Source organism: Hyla sarda, chromosome 3, assembly GCF_029499605.1.
Source record: "Hyla sarda isolate aHylSar1 chromosome 3, aHylSar1.hap1, whole genome shotgun sequence".
Classification (NCBI taxonomy): Eukaryota; Metazoa; Chordata; class Amphibia; order Anura; family Hylidae; genus Hyla; species Hyla sarda.
This window is the reverse complement of record NC_079191.1, coordinates 47,017,185-47,039,609: the sequence shown is the minus strand read 5'-3', so window position 1 is coordinate 47,039,609 and position 22,425 is coordinate 47,017,185. Positions and strand designations below refer to the sequence as shown.

The 22,425-nt window shown below is 42.2% G+C and overlaps 1 protein-coding gene across 1 annotated transcript; it reads right to left on the bottom strand.

Annotated features, from left to right (window-relative positions):
* Positions 1-305: 305 nt before the first annotated feature.
* On the bottom strand, positions 306-3,304 carry ID2 (inhibitor of DNA binding 2). The gene is made up of 3 exons (XM_056563068.1): positions 2,757-3,304; positions 1,525-1,596; positions 306-727 (listed from the first exon to the last, which is right to left on the bottom strand). The coding sequence occupies exons 1-2, from the start codon at positions 3,102-3,104 to the stop codon at positions 1,540-1,542; spliced, it is 405 nt and encodes a 134-aa protein (XP_056419043.1). The 5' UTR covers positions 3,105-3,304; the 3' UTR covers positions 306-727; positions 1,525-1,539.
* Positions 3,305-22,425: the final 19,121 nt, after the last annotated feature.

The following is a 22,425-nucleotide window of genomic DNA, read 5'->3' as shown; positions in this document are numbered from 1 at the left end:
TGCGATCTTCAAACTGCGGACCTCCAGACGTCGCGAAACTACGACTCCCAGCATGCCCGGACAGCCGTTGGCTGTCCGGGCATGCTGGGAGTCGTAGTTTCGCGACATCTAGAAGTCCACTTTTTGAAGACCACCAAGTGGGTCGACTTGGAATAAAGTTCACAACGTTTTTATTTATCTATATACATCTTGTCAGAGTCCAGTCTGATAAAATCTCTACAGCCGGATTCATCCCTCCGCTCCGTTCTGTTCCCGTGCTCGCTCGTTGCCTCTCGTGCTTCAACCTTCTTTTTTTATTTATTTAAAAAAAAAAAAAAGTTTTTTTATGGTAAACGATGGTAAAACAAAAAGTGGCAAATCCCATGTGGTCCAACGATCGCTTCCACTCCCCGCGTAAGGAGAGATATTTATTTATAAGTATTAAAGCCTTCCGCCTTAGGAAAGGTCCCAAATCGTAGTCTCTTTTTTTATGTTTTCATAAATAACTAAAAAAAAATAAAAACAGCAGTCCCAAAAAAAATTTAAAATAAAAAGTTGGGGGCATAAAATTAAAATAAGAAATTTAAAAATTGGATAAGAGTCTTTTTCACAGCCACCTCTCGAATCTTCCCTCCTGGTTCCCACCACAAAATAAAAAGCTTCGCAGTCACTCGAAAGAACGAAATAGAGAAGTTCTTGTCGTAGCCATGATGTTGTGCAAAGAAAAACACACGGTCAATGTGAACACCTGCAAGAGATTGAGAAAGGAGGAGGGTTTTTTTTTTCGTTCTCTTTTTTTTCAAGAGTGGAAGAGATCAGTAGACAGACTGGCGCCAGTGAGGAAGCCACCGCTGCACACATTTAACCAAACACTCATGCTCCAGATGTACACGGGAGCCGGGGCAGGGTTAACCCTCGCCGCGCTGGAAGCAAGCTGGGTGTCCGCACCCCGCGCTAGACCCCCCACAAACCCGGTTGAACAGACTAACAGCAAAACTATACCCGAATACTGTTGTCTACAAACCGCTTACCCCCCCCCCCCCCCCTAGATGTTGCGAAACTACTACCAGCATGCCCAGACAGCTGTTGGGTGTCCTCGCACTAGACCCCCCACATACACCAACAGCAAAAATATCCCCTATTACAGTGATCTCCCAACTGGACTGCAAAACTACAACTCCCAGCATGCCAGGGCAGCCAATGTTTTTGCAACATCAGGGAGGTCCGTGACTGCAGTACACTACGAATCCAATACAAGAAGGGTTAAACAAGGGGTGGGGGGGGGCGCTTATACTCCAACTCGTTCTGTTTGGATCCATTTAAGTGCAATGAACGTAGGCGCCAGTCGGCTGCTCGCAACCAATTATTCGATTAAAACGCAGCCGCTTTAAGACGGCGACAGGAGCCCGCAAGACGTTTAAGGCATTAGGGAGAATTCCCAGCTTGTCTAAAAAAAGGGGGGGGGGGGGGAGGGAGGGGGATTCCATTACAATGTTTAATAAAGGAATCTAGTCGCGCAAATCTGCATATAGCGTTGACACTCACCAATTTTTTTCGCCTTTAAGGACAAAGAGCTTTGCTGTCGTTCGTGACGAACTCTGTTGATAAATCAGACGCCTGCAAGGAGAAAAAAAGAAGAGGAGAGCACGTGTTACTAGAAGGCAATGGGATGCGGATGGGGAGGGGGGTGATGGGGCGCACAAGAAGAGACAGAAGGGAAGATGGGAGAGGGGGCAGCAGCCACCTGGCATTGAGGGCCAAGCATAGGAAAGGAGCATGCATGAGGGGGCTGCAGGGTACCAAGCATAGGGTAGGATCATAGGTAATCAGGGCACCAAGCATAGGTCATCAGGGCACCAAGCATAGGTCATCAGGGCACCAAGCATAGGTCAGGATCATAGGTAATCAGGGCACCAAGCATAGGTAATCAGGACACCAAGCATAGGTCAGGATCATAGGTAATCAGGGCACCAAGCATAGGGCATCAGGGCACCAAGCATAGGTCAGGATCATAGGTAATCAGGGCACCAAGCATAGGGCATCAGGGCACCAAGCCTAGGTCAGGATCATAGGTAATCAGGGCACCAAGCATAGGGCATCAGGGCACCAAGCATAGGGCAAGATCATGCATTAGGGAGAAGACAAGCACGAGCATAGAGCAGGATCATGTATAATCATATGAGCATAGGGCAATGATGATAGTAAGTCCAAGCACCCAAAGCATAGGGCAGGATTATGCATTACATGCAGCAGGGCACCAAGCATAGGGCAGAATCATGTATGAGGGGGGAGGGGGGGAGCAGGGCACCAGCAAAGGGCAGGAGAATGCATTAGCAAAGCACAAAGCAAATGGCAGGATCAACTATAAGGGGGCAATGCACCAAGCATAGGGCAAGATCATGTTCAAGGGGGGCACAGTGTGCATATATTTATCTGTAATTGTGCGCACACACCGGACAATTTTTTAACTAGCAATAAAATTATTCGCCATGGCAGGGTAAATTGCACACTAGAACTATTCTATATTGCAAGGCCAATAAGTGTCCATTTTTTTAAATTAAACAATTAGGTCTAGACATGAGTCCCCAAACTGTGGACCTCCAGCTGTTGCAAAACTACAACTGCCAGCATGCCCGGACAGCCTTCGGCTGTCCGGGCATGCTGGCAGTTGTAGTTTTGCAACAGCTGGAGGTCCACAGTTTTGCAACAGCTGGAGGTACACAGTTTGGAGAATAGTTAAAGGGCCTGTGCATGATGTAGCAGAGCCGGGTGTGTACCTGCAGGGTGAGGATGCTGATGTCTGTGTTCAGGGTGGTCAGGGGGCTTCTGTTGGAGGAGGGGCTGGGCAGCCTCGGGTGGTGCAGGCTGACAATGCTCGGGTGAGAGTCCAGGGCGATCTGCAGGTCCAGGATGTAGTCGATGACATGCTGCAGGATCTCCATCTTGCTGACCTTCTTGTTCTGGGGGATGCTGGGCACCAGTTCCTTCAGCTTGGAGTAGCAGTCGTTCATGTTGTACAGGAGGCTCATAGGGTCATCCACCGGCGTCTTGCTCCGGGAGATGGCCAGGCTGTGCTCCGTTATGCTGCTTTTCCGGACGGATCGCACTGGGCTAAAGGCTTTCATAATTTTTGATTCGGAATAAATTTGTAATAATTTTTCCCCTCCCGGAATACGATTAGGATTCGCTCGCGTACGATACGCGTAGAGACTGACAGGCTCAGAGTGAGCTCAGCGCCCGGGAGCCGAGCTTTATATACCGCAGCACGGAGCGGCTGACAGGTGGGCGGGGCCCTAATGCGCTGATTGGCTGCGGGCGTCGACCGCGCCGTGCTATTGGCTGGGAGCGTGGACTCGCGGAATGTGAACGTTCTTCCGCGTTTCGAGCCAATGAGCGGCGCCGGTGGGCGGGGCCTGTGTCATTACAGCTGTGCTAGTAAATAGTCGGCCGCACTCTGTCAGAGCACACGGCGGCGGCGGCTTCATACCGTCCTGTCTGTATTACATCATAGATGACAGTGTGTGCATAATGCATGATGGTATAGGCTCTATGGCAGTGTGCCACAACCTCTGGATCTCCAGCTGTTGCACAACTATAACTCCCATTATGTCCTGACAAAGATGCTCTATATCAATGTTCCCCAACCCACTATCAAGCTGTGGCAAAACTACAACTCCCATCATGTCCTGACATATATACTCTATGGCAATGTTCCCCAACCTTTGGCTCTTCAGCTGTAGCACAACTACAACTCCCATCATGTCCTGACATATATACTCTATGGCAATGTTCCCCAACCTGTGGCTGTCAAACTGTAGCACAACTACAACTCCCATCATGTCCTGACATATATACTCTACGGCAATGTTCCCCAACCTGTGGCTGTCAAACTATAGCACAACTACAACTCCCATCATGTCCTGACATATATACTCTATGGCAATGTTCCCCAACCTGTGGCTGTCAAACTATAGCACAACTACAACTCCCATCATGTCCTGACATATATACTCTATGGCAATGTTCCCCAACCTGTGGCTGTCAAACTATAGCAAAACTACAACTCCCATCATGTCCTGACATATATACACTATGGCAATGTTCCCCAACCTGTGGCTGTCAAACTGTAGCAAAACTACAACTCCCATCATGTCCTGACATATGCTCTATGACCGTGTTCCCCAACCTTCGGCTCTTCAGCTGTTGCACAACTCCAACTCCCAACATGTCCTGCTCTATTATGCTCTATTGTAGTGTTTCCCAACCAGCTGTTGCAAAACTACAACTCCCACCATGCTCTGTAATGGCGGTGTTTCCCAACTTGTGATTCTCTACCTGTTGCCAAACTACAATACTATTGGCTCTATGGCAATGTTCCCCAACTGGTTGTGTTTGCAAAACTACAACTCCCATCATGTCCCGACACATTATATGCTCTATTGAAGTGTACCAGGACCTCTGACCTCTGGGAACCCCCCCCCCCCCCCCCCAACACACACACACACAAAAAATGTTGAGAACAGTGCCCAAATACCTGAGCGCGGGGACATCATTCCCACTCCCCCATCATGCATTCTTTATGGGACTGGAGACAGCCAAGTACATTGCTCGTGTATCCTCCCATACAGCATGCATGGAGGGGACACGTCAACCCAGCGCACCCTGCACAGGGACATTCAGGACCTTATTCTGAATATTGCAGGGGGTCCCAGAGGTCGGGTAGGGGATAAGATGTATGATCGCAGGTGTCGCGCCGCTGGGGACCCCCGCGATATCGGTGAAGCCCCCGGCATTCTGTGCCAGGCACTGCCTCTGAGATGGGGGCGTGACGTCACGACCACGCCCCCTAGTGACGTCACACCACGCCCCCTCCATTCATGTCTATGGGAGGGGGCGTGACGTACGTCACGCCCCCTCCCATAGACATGAATGGAGGGGGCATGGCGTGACGTCACTAGGGGGCATCCCACGTCTCAGAGGCAGCCCTGCACCAAGATCGCAGGGTTCCCCAGCGGCGGGACCCTCGCGATCAGACATCTTATCCCCTATCCTTTGGATAGGGGATAAGTTGTATAAAGCCGAAATACCCCTTTGAATTCAATGGGCCTGTGGAGAGAATGCTGTGGCATACATCAGAATACCCCGTCATACCGCACGCCCCTGAATATACAGTCTGAACAGGTCCTAAGAGAATCCGTGTGTCACAGGTTGTCTCTTCAGGTCCTGTACAAGACATCCCACAGTGCACTGGTTTTCCCTCTAATTGTACAATGTAGTTACTCAGGTTCCCTTTGCATAGTATTAGACCGGATTCACACTATGGGATCTCCGCCCAGAGCCGACACTAGGACCACGCGGACATTGCCCGTCCACAGCAATGAGACTACGCTCAGAAATTTCATGGTGTAAACCCAGCTTCAGATATTGCGATAGATACCAAAGAAAGGGACAACATTTTATATTTTTTCATTTAAAGGGGTACTCCGCCCCTAGACATCTTATCCCCTATACCTTGGATAGGGGATAATGGGGGAGAATTATCAAAACCTGTGCAAAGGAAAAGTCGACCAGTTGCCCATGGCAACCAATCAGATCTCTTCTTTCATTTTGCAGAGGCCTTGTTAAAAATGAAAGAACCGAGCGGATTGGTTGCTATGGGCAACTAAGCAACTTTTCCTCTGCACAGGTTTTGATAAATCTTCCCCTAGATGTCTAGGGGCAGAGTACCCCTTTAATAAGATTAGTTTTTAGGATGTTGGAGGGTTTAGAGAACTATATGTAATGTGATGTAAGGTAATGTGATGGATGGGGCGACGGGTGGCTCCTCATGGCGTTTCCTCATAGCAGAGTCATATTTGGAAACTAACAGATATATTTGGTTCTCATTGTATAAACACCGATGTGGTGGCCCAAAAACTTTTTTATATATATCAACTGGCTCCAGAAAGTTAAACAGATTTGTAAATTACTTCTATTAAAAAAATCTTAATCCTTTCAGTACTTATGAGCTTCTGAAGTTAAGGTTGTTCTTTTCTGTCTAAGTGCTCTCTGATGACACGTGTCTCGGGAACCGCCCAGTTTAGAAGCAAATCCCCATATTAAACCTCTTCTAAACTGGGCGTTTCCCGAGACAGGTGTCATCAGAGAGCACAGAAAAGAACAACCTTAACTTCAGAAGCTCATAAGTACAGAAAGGATTAAGATTTTTTAATAGAAGTAATTTACAAATCTGTTTATCTTTCTGAAGCCAGTTGATATATATATTTTTAAAAAAAAAGTTTTTTCCTGGATAACCCCTTTAAGGTCTCTGAGTCACTGGTCACCTCCTTGGGCCCTGGCTGAACTGTATAGACTTTACCATCTGTCTACCCTCAGTAAAGCTACCGTTATCCGTAACTTGGCGTCGGAGTCTTTATTGCCCCCCGTGCCTAGCCCAGGATCCAGCGGTGTACCTTCAGGTGGTTATAGGCTGAACCATGCCCTGGCGTCACAAATACAAGGGGTTAATGCTATCTGCCCCTAGGGTAATTCCATCTGCCCTTTGCCTCACACCCTGTTATCACACAGATAATAAGGAGCCTTTACTCCTAGGAGGAATGCCAGGCCCCGACCCTGTGTTATGGGTAAATAAAGGTGGTGGTGGAGCTGTTTGAAGACATCTCGCTCGCTGAGTAACAGAGCAAGCATTTCCACTTCAAGGTCTTGAAGAAGTGAAAGCAGGCAGGAGTCTGCGTCCTTCCCCCTCCGCTCTGTGTGAGGTTAATCTTGTTCCATTTATCTCATGCTGGCACTATAGGATGACATTGAGTGTCTTTAAAGTGTAACAAATTGATCCAGTAATAGTAGTGGTTCAGGACCCTACACAGCTCAGGGAGGATGCAGAGCCGCTGCTGCTGGAGTCTCCTCTCCTGCTCTGGAGAAGCCTGATGAATGGTTTTGGAGGAAACACAGCAGGAGGTATCAGTGAATTGTCACAACATATTAGAGACATAGGCTGGCCTGCCCCCCCCCCCCTATGGACTTCGCTTTATTCGCCGCCACATCCAACGAGCTGAAGCGCACAATGCATGCACCGATATTACACTCGGTAGAAGAAATCCATGACAAATAGCCCCAATGTCTTTTATTCCAGGGATAACTTACCTGGAATTTACAACACATGAGAAAGAAAAACCGGCGCACTCACCGCAGCAGGTGAACTTTAACTTCATGTATCTTTATTGAAGATCATCCAAAACGTGGCCTCATAAACCGGACACAGGTACAGGCGTGCGGAGGGACGGTATAAACAGAGACGCTCTCGGGCCCGAGAAGTTAAAGATCACCTGCTGCGGTGAGTGCGCCGGTTTTTCTTTCTCATGTGTTGCAATTGATGTTTGGACTTTTTCACCGGCTGGCACCACCTATGAACTATTACACACAGGACATACTGTCTTTGAAGTCACTGCTATTTAATTGCTAGAGGGTTTGACTTACCAGGGTACAGCAGCTGTGCCCGACTACTCTCTATATGGACTTACCTGGAATTTAGGCTGGTTTCACGCAGGGACAATGCAGATCTGCATTACAGCTGGAACCCCCGGACCTATCAAAATTTTGCCAGTCCTCAAGGCACATCAAGATTCCACACCCTATAATGTGACTAGAACAGAAGTGTAACTTGTAGCTTATGGGCCCCGATGCAAAATCTGCAACAGGGCCCCATGTGCCAATTATAATACTGGTCTCTAATGGGGCAGATGTGCTTTGGGCCCCCTTAAAGGGGTACTCCGGCGCAAAACTTTTTTTTTTTTTAAATCAACTGGTGCCAGAAAGTTAAACAGATTTGTAAATTACTTCTATTAAGAAATCTTAATCCTTCCAGTACTTATTAGCTGCTGAATACTATAGAGGAAATTTTTTTTCTTTTTGGAACACAGAGCTCTCTGCTTAATCATGAGCACAGTGCTCTCTGCTGACATCTCTGTCCATTTTAGGAACTGTTATAGTAGGAGAAAATCCCCATAGCAAACATATGCTGCTCTGGACAGTTCCTAAAATGGACAGAGATGTCAGCAGAGAGCGCTGTGCTCGTGATGTCAGCAGAGAGCTCTGTGTTCCAAAAAGAAAAAAAAATTCCTCTGTAGTATTCAGCAGCTAATAAGTACTGGAAGATTTAAGATTTTTTAATAGAAGTGATTTACAAATCTGTTTAACTTCTGGCACCAGTTGATTTAAAAAAGAAAATGTTTTCCACCGGAGTACCCCTTTAACCCCTTAAGGACGCAGGACGTAAATGTACGTCCTGGTGAGGTGGTACTTAACGCACCAGGACGTACATTTACGTCCTAAGCATAACCGCGGGCATCGGAGCGATGCCCGTGTCATGCGCAGCTGATCCCGGCTGCTGATCGCAGCCAGGGACCCGCCGGCAATGGCCGACGCCCGCGATCTCGCGGGCGTCCGCCATTAACCCCTCAGGTGCCGGGATCAATACAGATCCCGGCATCTGCGGCAGTTCGCGATTAAAATGAACGATCGGATCGCCCGCAGCGCTGCTGCGGGGATCCGATCATTCATAACGCCGCATTCAAAAGTCCAAAATTCCTACTTTTTTAATACATTTTATTAAAAAAAAAATTATAAAAAATGTATTAAAAGTTTTTTATATGCAAATGTGGTATCAAAAAAAAGTACAGATCATGGCGCAAAAAATTAGCCCCCATACCGCCGCTTATACGGAAAAATAAAAAAGTTATAGGTCATCAAAATAAAGGGATTATAAACGTACTAATTTGGTTAAAAAGTTTGTGATTTTTTTTAAGCGCAACAATAATATAAAAGTATATAATAATGGGTATCATTTTAATCGTATTGACCCTCAGAATAAAGAACACATGTCATTTTTACCATAAATTGTACGGCGTGAAAATAAAACCTTCCAAAATTAGCAAAATTGCGTTTTTCGTTTTAATTTCCCCACAAAAATAGTGTTTTTTGGTTGCGCCATACATTTTATGATATAATGAGTGATGTCATTACAAAGGACAACTGGTGGCGCAAAAAACAAGCCCTCATACTAGTCTGTGGATGAAAATATAAAAGAGTTATGATTTTTAGAAGGCGAGGAGGAAAAAATGAAAACGTAAAAATTTAATTGTCTGAGTCCTTAAGGCCAAAATGGGCTGAGTCCTTAAGGGGTTAAGCACTTGGCCCCAGGTGCGACTTCTACCTCTGCACCCTCTATAGCTACGTCCCTGACTAGAACATTATGTTATGGTTTTATTTTATTGTTATTTGAATAAACATGTCAGAAGATGAGATTGCACCAGGTCTCAGTCCTGAGACCCACTGCAACGGTGGATCATGATTCGGTAAAGTGCCCAGCAGCGTGCTCCTAGGGATTTGCTCCTACTCTGGACAGTTCCTAAAATGGTCAGAGGTGTCAGCAGAGAGCACTGTGGTAAGACAGAAAGGAAACTCAAAAAGAAAAGAACTTCCTCTGGAACATACAGCAGCTGATAAGTACTGGAAGAATTAATATTTTTAAATAGAAGTAATTTACAAATCTGTTTAACTGGATTTAAGAAAACATGTTTTCCAGTGGAGTACCCCTTTAATCTTCTACTATGATTCATCACTAGTTGTTATGAAGTACTGTATGCACGTTAGTATCATAGTCCTAGACCAGGGGTCTCCAAACTGTGCACCTCCAGCTGTTGCAAAACTACAACTCCGAGCATGCCCGGACAGCCAACGGCTGTCCGGACATGCTCGGAGTTATAGTTTTGCAACAGTTGGCGGTCCACCTTTTGGAAACCACCAGTGAGTGCACCCATACCCATGGTTGTTCCTAATGATATTGCTGATTGAGATATAAGCCATTGCAATCGGAGAAGAACATTAGGTAATTGCCTTACATCCCATTATCTTACCCACACTTAAAGGGGTATTCCAAGAAAAAAACTTTTTTTTTTTTTATATCAACTGGCTCCAGAAAGTTAAACAGATTTGTAAATTACTTCCATTAAAAAAAATCTTAATCCTTCCAATAATTATCAGCTGCTGAAGTTGAGTCGTTGTTTTCAGTCTGACAACAGTGCTCTCTGCTGACATCTCTGCTTGTCTCGGGAACAGAGTAGAAGAGGTTTGCTATGGGGATTTGCTTCTACTCTGGACAGTCCCCGAGACAGGTGTCATCAGAGAGCACTTGGACAGAAAAGAACAACTCAACTTCAGTAGCTCATAAGTACTGAAAGGATTAAGATTTTTTTAATAGAAGTAATTTACAAATCTGTTTAACTTTCTGGAGCCAGTTGATATATAAAACATTATTTTTTTTCCTGGATAACCCCTTTAAGTGTCGGTTCTCGCCTCCACTTTAATTACACCCCATCACACCCAGTGATTTCGTCCGCAGGTCACACACCGGCCATGGACAACAAAAGCCGCAGTCCGTCTCCATAGCTATGTGGCCGGCGGGTTACGTGATGGCATTCTGATCTTAGTTTGCAGAGCTGACTTTAAAGAGCCGGTGACCTCTACTACACACCTGCTGTGCAAAGATTATCTTCTTTACTATAATTAACACGTATCAGTAGCTAAGTAAAAGCCTCTCAGTGTTTCCTGATTTACATATCAGGTAACACAGGCTGAGGCGCTCTCTAATGTTTGTGGTGCAGTTCAGCTATCCAGATCTGGCCGGTAAAACAGGGCAGTGCTCAGGTAATGCCACCTGCAGACACCCCTGTGTTCCTGTATGGTGAACCCTGTAGGGGGGGGGGGCTTTGAATGCGACTCTTGCACACCTGGACGTCTTCCAACCACAGCGTCAAAACATGCAACTGATCCAGTCTGTGTTTATGGCTGAGTCTCCTATAAAACAGGGTTTGCAAGTGTATGTATGCTATACAATAGCAGATCCAGAGTCACCGGGTGACCAGGTGGCTTTAAAGCAGAGACATGAACATTAACCCTTTGAGGATGCCGCAATTTATTCATTTATTTATTTATTATTTATTTATTTTTATTATTTTATTTATTTTCTTTGAGGCATAAACATTAAACCTTAGAGGACGTAGCAATTATTTATTCTTTTTTTATTTATTTTTATTATTTTATTTATTTTATCTTATTTTTTATTTTCTTTATTTTCTTTGAGGCGTAAACATTAAACCTTAGAGGACGTAGCAATTATTTATTCATTTTTTTATTTATTATTTATTTATTTTTATTCTTTTATTTATTTTATCTTATTTTTTATTTTATTTATTTTCTTTGAGGCGTAAACATTAAACCTTAGAGGACGTATCAATTATTTATTCATTTTTTTATTTATTATTTATTTATTTTTATTATTTTATTTATTTTATCTTATTTTTTATTTTCTTTATTTTCTTTGAGGCGTAAACATTAAACCTTAGAGGACGTAGCAATTATTTATTCATTTTTTATTTATTATTTATTTATTTTTATTATTTTATCTTATTTTTTATTTTATTTATTTTCTTTGAGGCGTAAACCTTAAACCTTAGAGGACGTAGCAATTATTTATTCATTTTTTTATTTATTTATTTATTTTTATTCTTTTATTTATTTTATCTTATTTTTTATTTTATTTATTTTCTTTGAGGCGTAAACATTAAACCTTAGAGGACGTAGCAATTATTTATTCATTTTTTTATTTATTATTTGTTTATTTTTATTATTTTATTTATTTTATCTTATTTTTTATTTTCTTTATTTTCTTTGAGGCGTAAACATTAAACCTTAGAGGACGTAGCAATTATTTATTCATTTTTTATTTATTATTTATTTATTATTTATTTATTTTTATTATTTTATTCATTTTATCTTATTTTTTATTTTATTTATTTTCTTTGAGGCGTAAACATTAAACCTTAGAGGACGTAGCAATTACCGGTATTTATAAATTTTTTATTTACTTTTTTTTTTTTTATTATTTTATTTATTTTATCTTATTTTTTATTTTATTTATTTTCTTTGAGGCGTAAACATTAAACCTTAGAGGACGTAGCAATTATTTATTCATTTTTTTAAAAATTTAAATTCTATTTATTTGTTTATTTTATTAAATATTTTTTATGTATTTAGTTGCTGAGTCATAAACATTAACTCTTAGGTTAAGTTTCCACTGCAGTTTATTGAGCCAAAGCCAGAAATGTATTAAAGGGGTTCTCCGGCGCTTAGACCATCTTATCCCCTATCCAAAGGATAGGGGATAAGATGTCTGATAGCGGGGGCGTGTTCGCTCTGGGTCTGATTATCGGCGACCACAGGGCCGGCGGCGTGTGACGTCACGCCTCCGCCCCCCGTGTGACGTCACCCTCATAGGCTTGCATTGAGGGGGCGGAGCGTGACATCACACAGGGCGGAGCCTTGATGTCACAATGCTCCAGCCCGTGATCGACAGTAATCAGACCCGGAGCGAACACGCTCCGGGGACTGATTATGAACGGGGTGCGGAGTGCAAGATCACTGGGGTCCCCAGCGGCCAGACCCCGCGATCAGGCATCTTATCCCCTATGCTTTGGATAGAGGATAAGATGTCTAAGCGCCGGAGTACCCCTTTAAAAAGGAATAGGACATGTAAAGGAAGGACTTACACTTCTCCTTCCTTATGGATCCACTTCTGACTTTGACTCAAAAACTGCAGTGACAGTTTTACAAAAACTGCCAGAAGAAAAACCAAGTGGAAACGTAGCCTTAGAGGACGTAGCAATTTATATATATTTTTAATTATTTATTTAATTGTTTTATTTGTTGTGAGGCATAAATATTAAACCTTACAGGACGTAGCAATTATTTATTTTTAATTTTTTTATTCTATTTATTTGTTTATTTTATCCATTTATTTATTTATTTAGCTGCTGAGGCATAAACATTAACCCTTAGAGGACGTAGCAATTTATTTTGCTTATTTTATTATTTTATTTATTTATTTATTTACTTAGTTGCTGAGGCATAAACATTAACTCTTGCAGGATGTAGCAATTTATATATTTTTTATAATTTTTTTTATTTTATTTGCTGAGGCATAAACATTAACCCTTAGAGGACGTAGCAATTTATTTATTTTATTTATTTTTTATTTATTTATTTATGTACTTAATTTATTAAGTTGCTGAGGCATAAACATTAAGTCTTCGAGGATGTAGCAATTTATATATTTTTTATTTTTTTTTATTTTTTTATTTGCTGAGGCATAAACATTAACCCTTAGAGGACTTGGCAATTTTTATTTTTTTATTTATTTATTTTATTTTATTCATTTAGTTGCTGAGGCATAAGCATTAACCCTTAGAGGACGTAGCAATTTATATTTTTTAATTTTATTCTTTTATTTGCTGAGTCATAAACATTAAAGGAGATAGGCTGAGCTTTTTATGATGATCTGTGCACAGAAAGAAGGCAGAAGACGGGATCGGAGGACCAATCAGCTGTAGCAGCGCTCCAGGAGAACGCAGGAAGGTGAGTGAAAGTTTGTTTTCTATGTTTTTTACAGCCCGGGCACAATGGAGGAGGAATAGTCTGCACTAGACTACTCCTTTAACCCTTAGAAGAAGTAGAGATTTTTTTTTTTATTATTATTTTATTTATTCATTTTATTTGCTGAGGCGTAAACATTAACCCTTAGAGGATGTAGCAAATTTTTATTTTATTTATTTATTTGCTGGGACATAATAATTAATCCTTAGAGGGTTAGGGCAAAACAATAAAAAAAAAAAAAGATTTATTTATTTATAATTTTAGCATTTTTGCTTTTACCTCCTCGTTTTTCAGTAGCCATAAGTCTTTCAATTGTCCACCTACAGACCCATACGAGGGTTTGTTTGGGACCAATTGTACTTTGTAATGACATCAATAATTTTACCACAGGGTTTAGATTGATAAAGCTGGCCCATTGTCTCTATAGACTAGGGGGAGTGGTAACTTCCAGTAGACAACTTATTCATACATTTCCAGGAAGAATAACAGAGGAAGAGCAAAACTCCAAACTAGAAATGTTTAATATTAAAATATTAAATTTAAAAATTATTTTACATAACCGATTGCAGGGACAGATTTTTTTTTCATTTTTTTATATAATTTATTTAAACCTGCAAGGAATACCCAAGTTTAATCTTGTCCCATTATAGTATCCATGTTAGGTTGATTCTTAATTTGAATAAAGAAACAGTCATGGTGAACAAATGTGTGTGCAGGATTTATTCTAATCTATTGCTTTGACAGCTAATCGTGTTACAGTAGAAAACGCTTTATAAATGACCATGATGGATTGCTCTTACTTGTAACTGGATATTAACCAAACTGTTGCCTTGCTTGTACACTCAAAACCGCAACCCCACAAAGAAGTATATTTGGGATAGGTGGGCGTTCAATTTCTAGCACTCCCAAATGGAAGGCGCCGACAGGGCTGGTGCAAGGATTTTTGCCACCATAGGCGAAATATAATTTTTCGGCCCCTTGACCCCGCCCATTGGTTCTGCCCTTTGACACACCCCACCTTACTACTGGAGTGACACACTGTAACAAACCTCCTCCTCATGTAATCACCTACTACTGGGGTGACACACTAAAAAAAAACCCCTCCTCACGCGACAATGTTTCTGGCTGGGCGGGTGCTTCGGATGAGCAGCGGCTGCTTCAGATGCTGGCTGGTTGCTAACTTCCTTGCAGCGGGCAGAGTGGCACCCCCATCAAGAGGGTGCTCTAGGCTGCTGCCTATTATGCCTATAGACAGAACTGGAGGGCCACAGTTTGGAGACCACTGCTTTATAAGGTAACTATAATTTTGTTGCGGCAGCAGGATACACTTTAAAACTCCCCAACAAGGCTGCTGTGTGAACCCTACGAGCAGTTGACTAACAATCATTTGCTCGATCATCGGCAATAACTGGCCCGTCCAGCCGATGATAGACACCCCCCATTACCTGCTACCATCAGCTCTAATTGTTGTGCAAGGTGCTGTTCTGAATACTCCAGCTGCAATGAAAGCGTTCTTGTTGCTTAGCAACCACGTATCTTCCAGTGGTGTGACCACCAATATGAGGACTTCAAGCTATGTGTCAGGCAGGGGCGTTGCTGGGGGGGCTAACAGGGCTATAGCCCTGGGTCTCAGGCCCATAGACCTGGGTAAGACAGCAGTGGCTTCTGGCAAGTGACATGATGCTCCTGGCGCCTGTCAGCCCTGCTGTTCTCCCACCCTCTGCGCATAGCCGCAGTCTCAGAAGATTTCAGCCTTTCAGGTTCGGCTAGGCGCAGAGAGTGGGAGAACAGCATCTCCTTGGGGCAGACAGACTTTACTCGCTCCAGTGTACATTTATGGCACATGTCCCCAAGGGGTTAAAAAAGAAAAAAAAATGCATGAAGTTCCCCCTTAATTTGCTAACCAGCCAAGTAGAAAATATAATGTTTATTATCCCACATGGTGAACGGAGTAAACTTTAAAAGATTCCAAATGGCAAAATTGATGATTTATAATCATATCACATCAACCATTGCTCTTACAGGTATTCCCCAAATTTAAAATGATCCCTTACCACATGATAGGGGATAGCTAGGTGATTAGAGAGGTCTGCCTGCTGGGACACCCACCGATCACCGGAATGGAGGAGTAATGTCCCTGACAATGCTTCATGCATTCTCTTAGGGTCGTGTCTGAGGGCGTGGTTAGGGGCGTGGCTGGGCATGGGCTATAGCCCTGGGTCTCTTGGAGACCTAGCAACACCCCTGGTGTCAGGCTATGTTACCACTGCAGAATTTCTGCTGTTAAATACCGCGGAACCGCCATTACTTACAAAAATACCGTGATACACATTTTTGGTCATACCGCCCAGCTCTACCTGGATAACCCCTTTAAGATTTTTTAATAGAAGTAATTTACAAATCTGCTTAACTTTCTGGAGCCAGTTGATATGAGACCACCGGGGTACCCCTTTAACCTGTTAAGGACAAAGGGCGTACAGGTACTTCCTTGCGTCCTGGTACTTAAATGGGCACTTTCAGATACAAAAACTTTTGATATGTTGTAAAGCATGCAAAACCAATAGATTTTGCAATTGCTTTCATTAGAAAATTGTCAGTATTTTATACTGAAAAAGCCAGTCAAACAACTGCCCCCCTCTGCCTGCTTGGACACATACTAGTCCTGCTGTGTCCATGCGTCATCACCTATGTCATGGACACACTTCCTTGATTGACAGCTGTGAGCGTAGGGCTCACAGCTGGAGGAAAAATCCTCCGCTACTGTCAGTGAGAACAAGCTGGGAGTTGTAGTTTTGCTAATGCTAGGGGAGATGTGAGCAGACAGCATACTGAGGGAGGGGACGGAGACCTGCACAGTGAGGCCACGCCCCTTCCCTTTGAGAGGAATTCAGACTAGTGAGCTAAATTAAAAGTGTAATAAAAAAATAAATAAAGGTGCTAGACAGATAAAAATTAGATGTCAGGTTTAGGTACCGAGTGATATATTGAAAAAAAAATGTTTTGTTCGATATGAGGGGTGCGCTTTAAGGACAAAGGGCATACCTGTACACCCTGAGTCCTTAAGTGGCTTTGAAGCAATCGCAGGAGCTGCGCACGCTTCAGAACAGTGAGTGTCAGCTACTATCAGTAGCCAGACACTCACTATTAATGACAGGCAGCGGCGATCCTGCCACTGCCGGTCATTAACCCTTTAGGTGTTGTGATCAATACTGATCACAGCGTCTAAAGTGAAATGGAACCCCTGCAATGTGATCGCTAAAACGGCGGAGGAGGGTCCCCTTACCTGCTTCCTGCTGCCAATCACCGATTCCCTGATGTAGCCTGGCTTTGCCATAGGCATAGCATTATACAGTAAATGCAATCTAATGACTGTATATCAAAGAATCCTAGCTTTTAAAAAGAAGTTTCTAAAATGATATAAAATTCCCTACCCTAATAAAAAATGTAATTACCCTTATTTTCCCATTTTACAAAAAAAAAAGAGAAAAAAAGAAAAAAGTTAACAAAAATGTCCACACTATTAAAATATGTTAATGATCCAGCCCAGTAAATGGCGTAAATGTAAAAAAAAAATCAAACACCAAAAAAACTGATTTTTTAATCACATCCTCAACATTTTCTTATAAATTTCCACCTGCAAATATTAATTTTTTTTGTTTTATGGTACATCTTATAGTAAAATAAAGGAGGTCATTATAAAGCACAATTGGTCTCGCAAAAAACAAGCCCTCATATGGGTCTAAAGGTGAAAAAATAAAAGAGTTAGGGATTTTAAAAGGAGAGGAGGAAAAAAAACAAAAACGCAAACATGAAAAATGGCCTGGTCCTTAAAGAGGCACTGTCATTGTTAAAAACTTTTCATATATTGCAGGACTCATTATAATATGACATTTCACAATATACACCTGTTAAAAAAAATTAAATTTTCACCTGAAATTCAAGCTCAAAATAGCCACCACTAGGGGTCGCCTGTCTTTTAGCCAGACAGACTAGTCTAGATTTTACAGCATACTGGATACCGGCCGTAAAGCATAATGGTATCCAGTATAGGAGATTTCTATTGTGTATGCAAAACTACAGATAAAGGATGTGTGGTCATGCTGGGAGCTGTAGTTTTACAACAGCTGGAGGCAACACTGCTCTAACACAGTTATTTACAAACATTGCAGCTTCAGTTGTAACTACAACTCCCAGCATGCTGAAATAGTCAAAGCTTTCTCGGACTCCTGAATGACAAAGAAGTTGATCAGACATTCAGGAGTCTGTGAAAGATGAATGACACACATAGTGACAGCTATGCTGATTAGCATCCAGCTTTACTAGGAGAAGATAAAACAGATAGAACATGTATTCATAAAAATGCTGTACTTTTATCTAAAAAATCCTTGCACTAATTTTATAAAGATCTATTCTTATATTTATACATTTTATCCTGTTATGAATTCACCATAATGTCTTCTGATTACTGCAGGCAAGCTCCAAGTATCTTCCTCTGTGTAACATGACATAGCATAAAACCAGAGAGGAAAGGGTTACAGAGTAGAGAGTACTGATTGACTGACTGAGCAGGCTTGCTGCTGTGAGGGAGACAGACTGACACGCCCCCTCCAGCCTGCACAATGAAAAAGTAACTCACCAGCAGATAAATGCTTATATCTCTGGATATATAGGTCCGAGACACATAAAAATTATATGCACATGATCAGGATTGGGTCCTGAGTAACATATCACTTTTTTTCATTTTTTTTGCACTATGACAGGTACGCTTTAAGGTCAAAATGGTCTTCGTCCTTCAGGCGTTAATGCCCTTATTATAATAATAATAACCTGTGTTAATAACCTGTGTAATAGGGTCCGAAAAATAGTCATAAAAGTTCTATTCATGCTACATAGTCTTGTTTACAAACAAGGGAGGAAAAGTAAAAAAAAAAAAAATAATATATATATATATATATATATATATATGTATATATATATATTTTTTTATTTTTTTTATTTATTATTATGTGTTGACAGTATGCTACAATATTTCCCAAACTAAATTCCCTAAGAAAATCTCTTCCCCTACAACATCCAAATCTGTATTGTGGCAGTGATGCCTACTGATGTCTCTGTGAGTACAATGAGTAGTCTGCAAGTACAAAATTACATTGCCCATACTGCCAGGGGTGTAACTCTAGGGGAGGCAGAGGTTGCAGTCGCACCAGGGTCCTGGTACGTAAAGGGGGCCCCAAAGCACATGTGCCCCTGCATACTGCCCTATGGTTTCGTTCTCCATAATTTCTCTGTACATTACAAGTGCATCCCAGTCATCCTTCCGGTTCAGCGAGTGAGTCTTGATTCTCATAGCCACTTAGAGATTCCTCTTTCCCTTCTTGTTCCAGTCTTGCCTCTTTCTTGCCAGATGTTTCCTGTATCCTTCACAAACTCTTGTCTTAATTCCCAGCCTTTAGCTTCTGTTCTCAGCCATAACTATTTTCTGATTGACCCTGAATTCCCTGTAATTGCAGTCAGATAGTTAGAAGTTAAATGCATCATCCTGCATATACCGGTATACACTCTAACACAAGCAAAGTGCTTGCCATACCTGTTAGGTGAAGTGCTATCTATGTGGGAAGAATTAAGGCGTAGTTGCAGAAAAAAATCTAGGTTTAAAACTAAAGCTACCTATACATGGTATACTTTACCATGTTAATAATCATTTCGCTCCATGTCCCTAACACTCCAGTCCTTTCCTCTCTTCTAGTGCTTAAAGAGGTTATCCAGGAAAAAAAACTTTTTTTTATATATCAACTGGCTCCGGAAAGTTAAACAGATTTGCAAATTACTTCTATTAAAAAATCTTCATCCTTTCAGTACTTATGAGCTTCTGAAGTTGAGTTGTTCTTTTCTGTCTAAGTGCTCTCTGATGACACGTGTCTCTGGAACCGCCCAGTTTAGAAGCAAATCCCCATAGCAAACCTCTTCTACTCTGTGCAGTTCCCGAGACAAGCAGAGATGTCAGCAGAGAGCACTATTGCCAGACAGAAAACAACAACTCAACTTCAGCAGCTGATAATTATTGAAAGGATTAAGATTTTTTAATAGAAGTAATTTACAAATTTGTTTAACTTTCTGGAGCCAGTTGATATAAAGAAAAAAGTTTTTTTCTGGAATACCCCTTTAACTCAGTGCAGAGGCTGCTGTAATTGAATGACTTGTATTACCTATATAGTTCCATGTACAAACACAAGGCAGTTCGTGATCAATAGTTTGAGTATAATATTCAAGTTATTTTATGTATATCAATGTGGTTAATCTATCTACACCATCTACTGGCAAAAGCAGGGAGAAAGTAAAGGTCTGTAGTAAGTCAAGACTCCTCCTACTCTGCATCATATTAATAGGAATGGAGAGTTAAAGGGGTACTCTGCCCTAGACATCTTATCCCCATCCAAAGGATAGGGGATAAGATGTCTGATTGCGGGGGTCCTGCTGCTGGGGACCCCCACAATCTCACCTGCAAACCCCCCCCCCCCCCCCTGTGTTTTCTCGGCACAGAGCTAAGTTTGCTCCGTGCGTGATGACTCACGATACAGGGGCCAGAATATTGTAACCTTACGCTCCGCCCCCTCAATGCAAGCCTATGGGAGGGGGTGTGGCAGCCATCATGCCTCCTCCCATAGACTTGCATTGAGGGGGCGGAGCATGACATCACGAGATCCCCAGCAGTCAGACATCTTGGATAGGGGATAAGATGTCATGGGCGGAGTACCCCTTTAAGTCAGTGTCACATAGGGCAGGGATAAGTGCAGTTCAGAGTTCATCCACTTGCCCTGCCTAATTGAGGATCCGTCCTAAGCAACGTATCCTCAACTAGATGACAGTCCGTGTTCTGAGGAAGTGCAGGGGCATAGCAAGGTTGAAAACAGTTAACAAAACACTGTACAAAGGGAAGGGAAGCAGGCCAGGATACAAAGGATTAACAGGCAAAGCATAAGGTACAAAACACGAAATAAACACACATACAGGGAACGCGTAGTCCAAAAGGCCAAATCAAATTCAAGAGAGCTCACAGTACAAAAACGAATGGCAGAGGAGTAGTCAGGTCACGACAAGTCAAGAGGTAAACGTACACTGGAAGGATCAAGTAAGGAGTAATGTGGAAGCTAGTGCAGAAAGACTGAACAGAGACAACTTGACAAACTGACTGGGTATTTATATCCACGTAAGAAGGGCATGGATGCTGAGACCAGATGTAAATGCCTCTAGGTCCAAGCCCTCTAATAGGCCCGGGTATCTTCACAGCAAAGCATGATGCTTTAGCATGACGCAAAAAAATTAAACCCTACGTCAGAACCAGATCCTACTCATTACAGTCTGCTAGTTAGATGATGACAGCATAGAGAATACAGATGTGGTATGGCGGGGTGTGAGGTGCAGGGCAGAAGTAATTACCCTAGGGGCAGATGGCATTAACCCCTTGTGTTCGTGATGCCAGGGCGTTAGTTATCCTTAACCACCCGAAGGTATACCACTGGATCCTGGGCTAGGCACAGGGGCAATGAAGACAACGACGCCAAGTTCCGGACAATGGTAGCTTTACTGAGGGTAGACAGTTGTTACAGTTTATGCAGTACAGCGTGGGGCCAAGGAGGTGACCAGTGATACAGAGGCCTCGCAGGTTTGCTGGGACTTGTAGTTGGACGGGAGAATTTAGTGCAGGCCACGCTGGGTAGACAGATGACTTGATTTTTACTGACTTGTGACTGACAGACGGTGACTTTATCTTACTTGCACTTGACTTGTGGCTGCAGGACTTGACTTGAGGCCCCCACTACTCCAGACACACACACTAGGCACCACTTTACTGGACCTCAGTAAGAAGCAAGAGAGAGAAGCTAGGATTCATGTACTTAGAGGTCAGTATGGATAGTTTTTCAGTATTTCACTTCATATACAATTTTCCTGTGTTCTGAAGATGTAATCTAGAGCTGTAGCGATGAGAGGTTCTCTGTTATTCTCCATTTAATAAGATCATCTATTTTTAAAAGTTTCAATAAGCAAACATAGCAGAATATTTAATTTAATGGCAAAAAAAAGACAAATTTTAAAAAGCTATGCTTGGAAAATTGTTGTATAACCAGCTGACAGACATTTCTTCTAAATCCACCACTAGTAAAATATGCCCCCTTGGCAGGTACTGCACATTTTTCTGAGATGTTAAAATAGAACGGTGGTTTTCATGAAGATGAAGTTAAAGTGGACTTTATTGCAATAAAAAATATTGACTGAAACACACTGGAAATGATATGACAAATCCATTGTAATCTTTACATGATGCATATCTGTGCACTTTTAAAGGGGTTCTCAAGAACTACAACAACTTGAAAGGGGTTATCCAGGATTGATATTACAAAGCTGCTTTCTTTTAGAAATAGCGCTACTCTTATCCTCAGTTTGTTTGTGGTATTGGAGCTCAGTTCCATTGAAGTGAATAGAACCAAGTTGCAATACCACACACAACCAGTGGACAGGTGTGGTGCTGTTTTTGGAAGAAAGTAGATATGTTTTCCTTATCCTGGATAACCCTGTATGTTCACATGGTTTGCTCGGGATTGTTTCTGCAGCCCTTTGTTGTCATCATTCCTCGGCCACACATCCCTAAATACATGGGGAGTGTTTGATCAGTTGGGTGTCCTACGCCGAGACTTCTACTGATCTGCACAGTTAGGGACCTATTACGCAGAATAAATATCGCCCTAGCGATCAGCCAAAGGATAAGCAAATTCTTGTTCATTGGCTTATCGCATGGCTCCGCTTTGCAAAAAAAAATATATTGTTCATTAGGCGGATATCTCCCCGTGTAATAGTGGTTATGTGAAAATGGTGGTCGGGCTTTATCAGTACAGATCAGCTAAAGTCCCAGAGGTTGGACAACAACTGGTCACACAATGTACAACAAAAATTGAGAAACAC

Excerpts from the sequence above, each read along its gene's own strand:
- ID2 (XM_056563068.1), bottom strand. The coding sequence starts at position 3,104 with ATGAAAGCCTTTAGCCCAGTGCGATCCGTCCGGAAAAGCAGCATAACG. Across the intron at positions 1,597-2,756 it reads TCAGCATCCTCACCCTGCAG|GCGTCTGATTTATCAACAGA; the intron begins GTACACACCCGG and ends TTCTCCTTGCAG.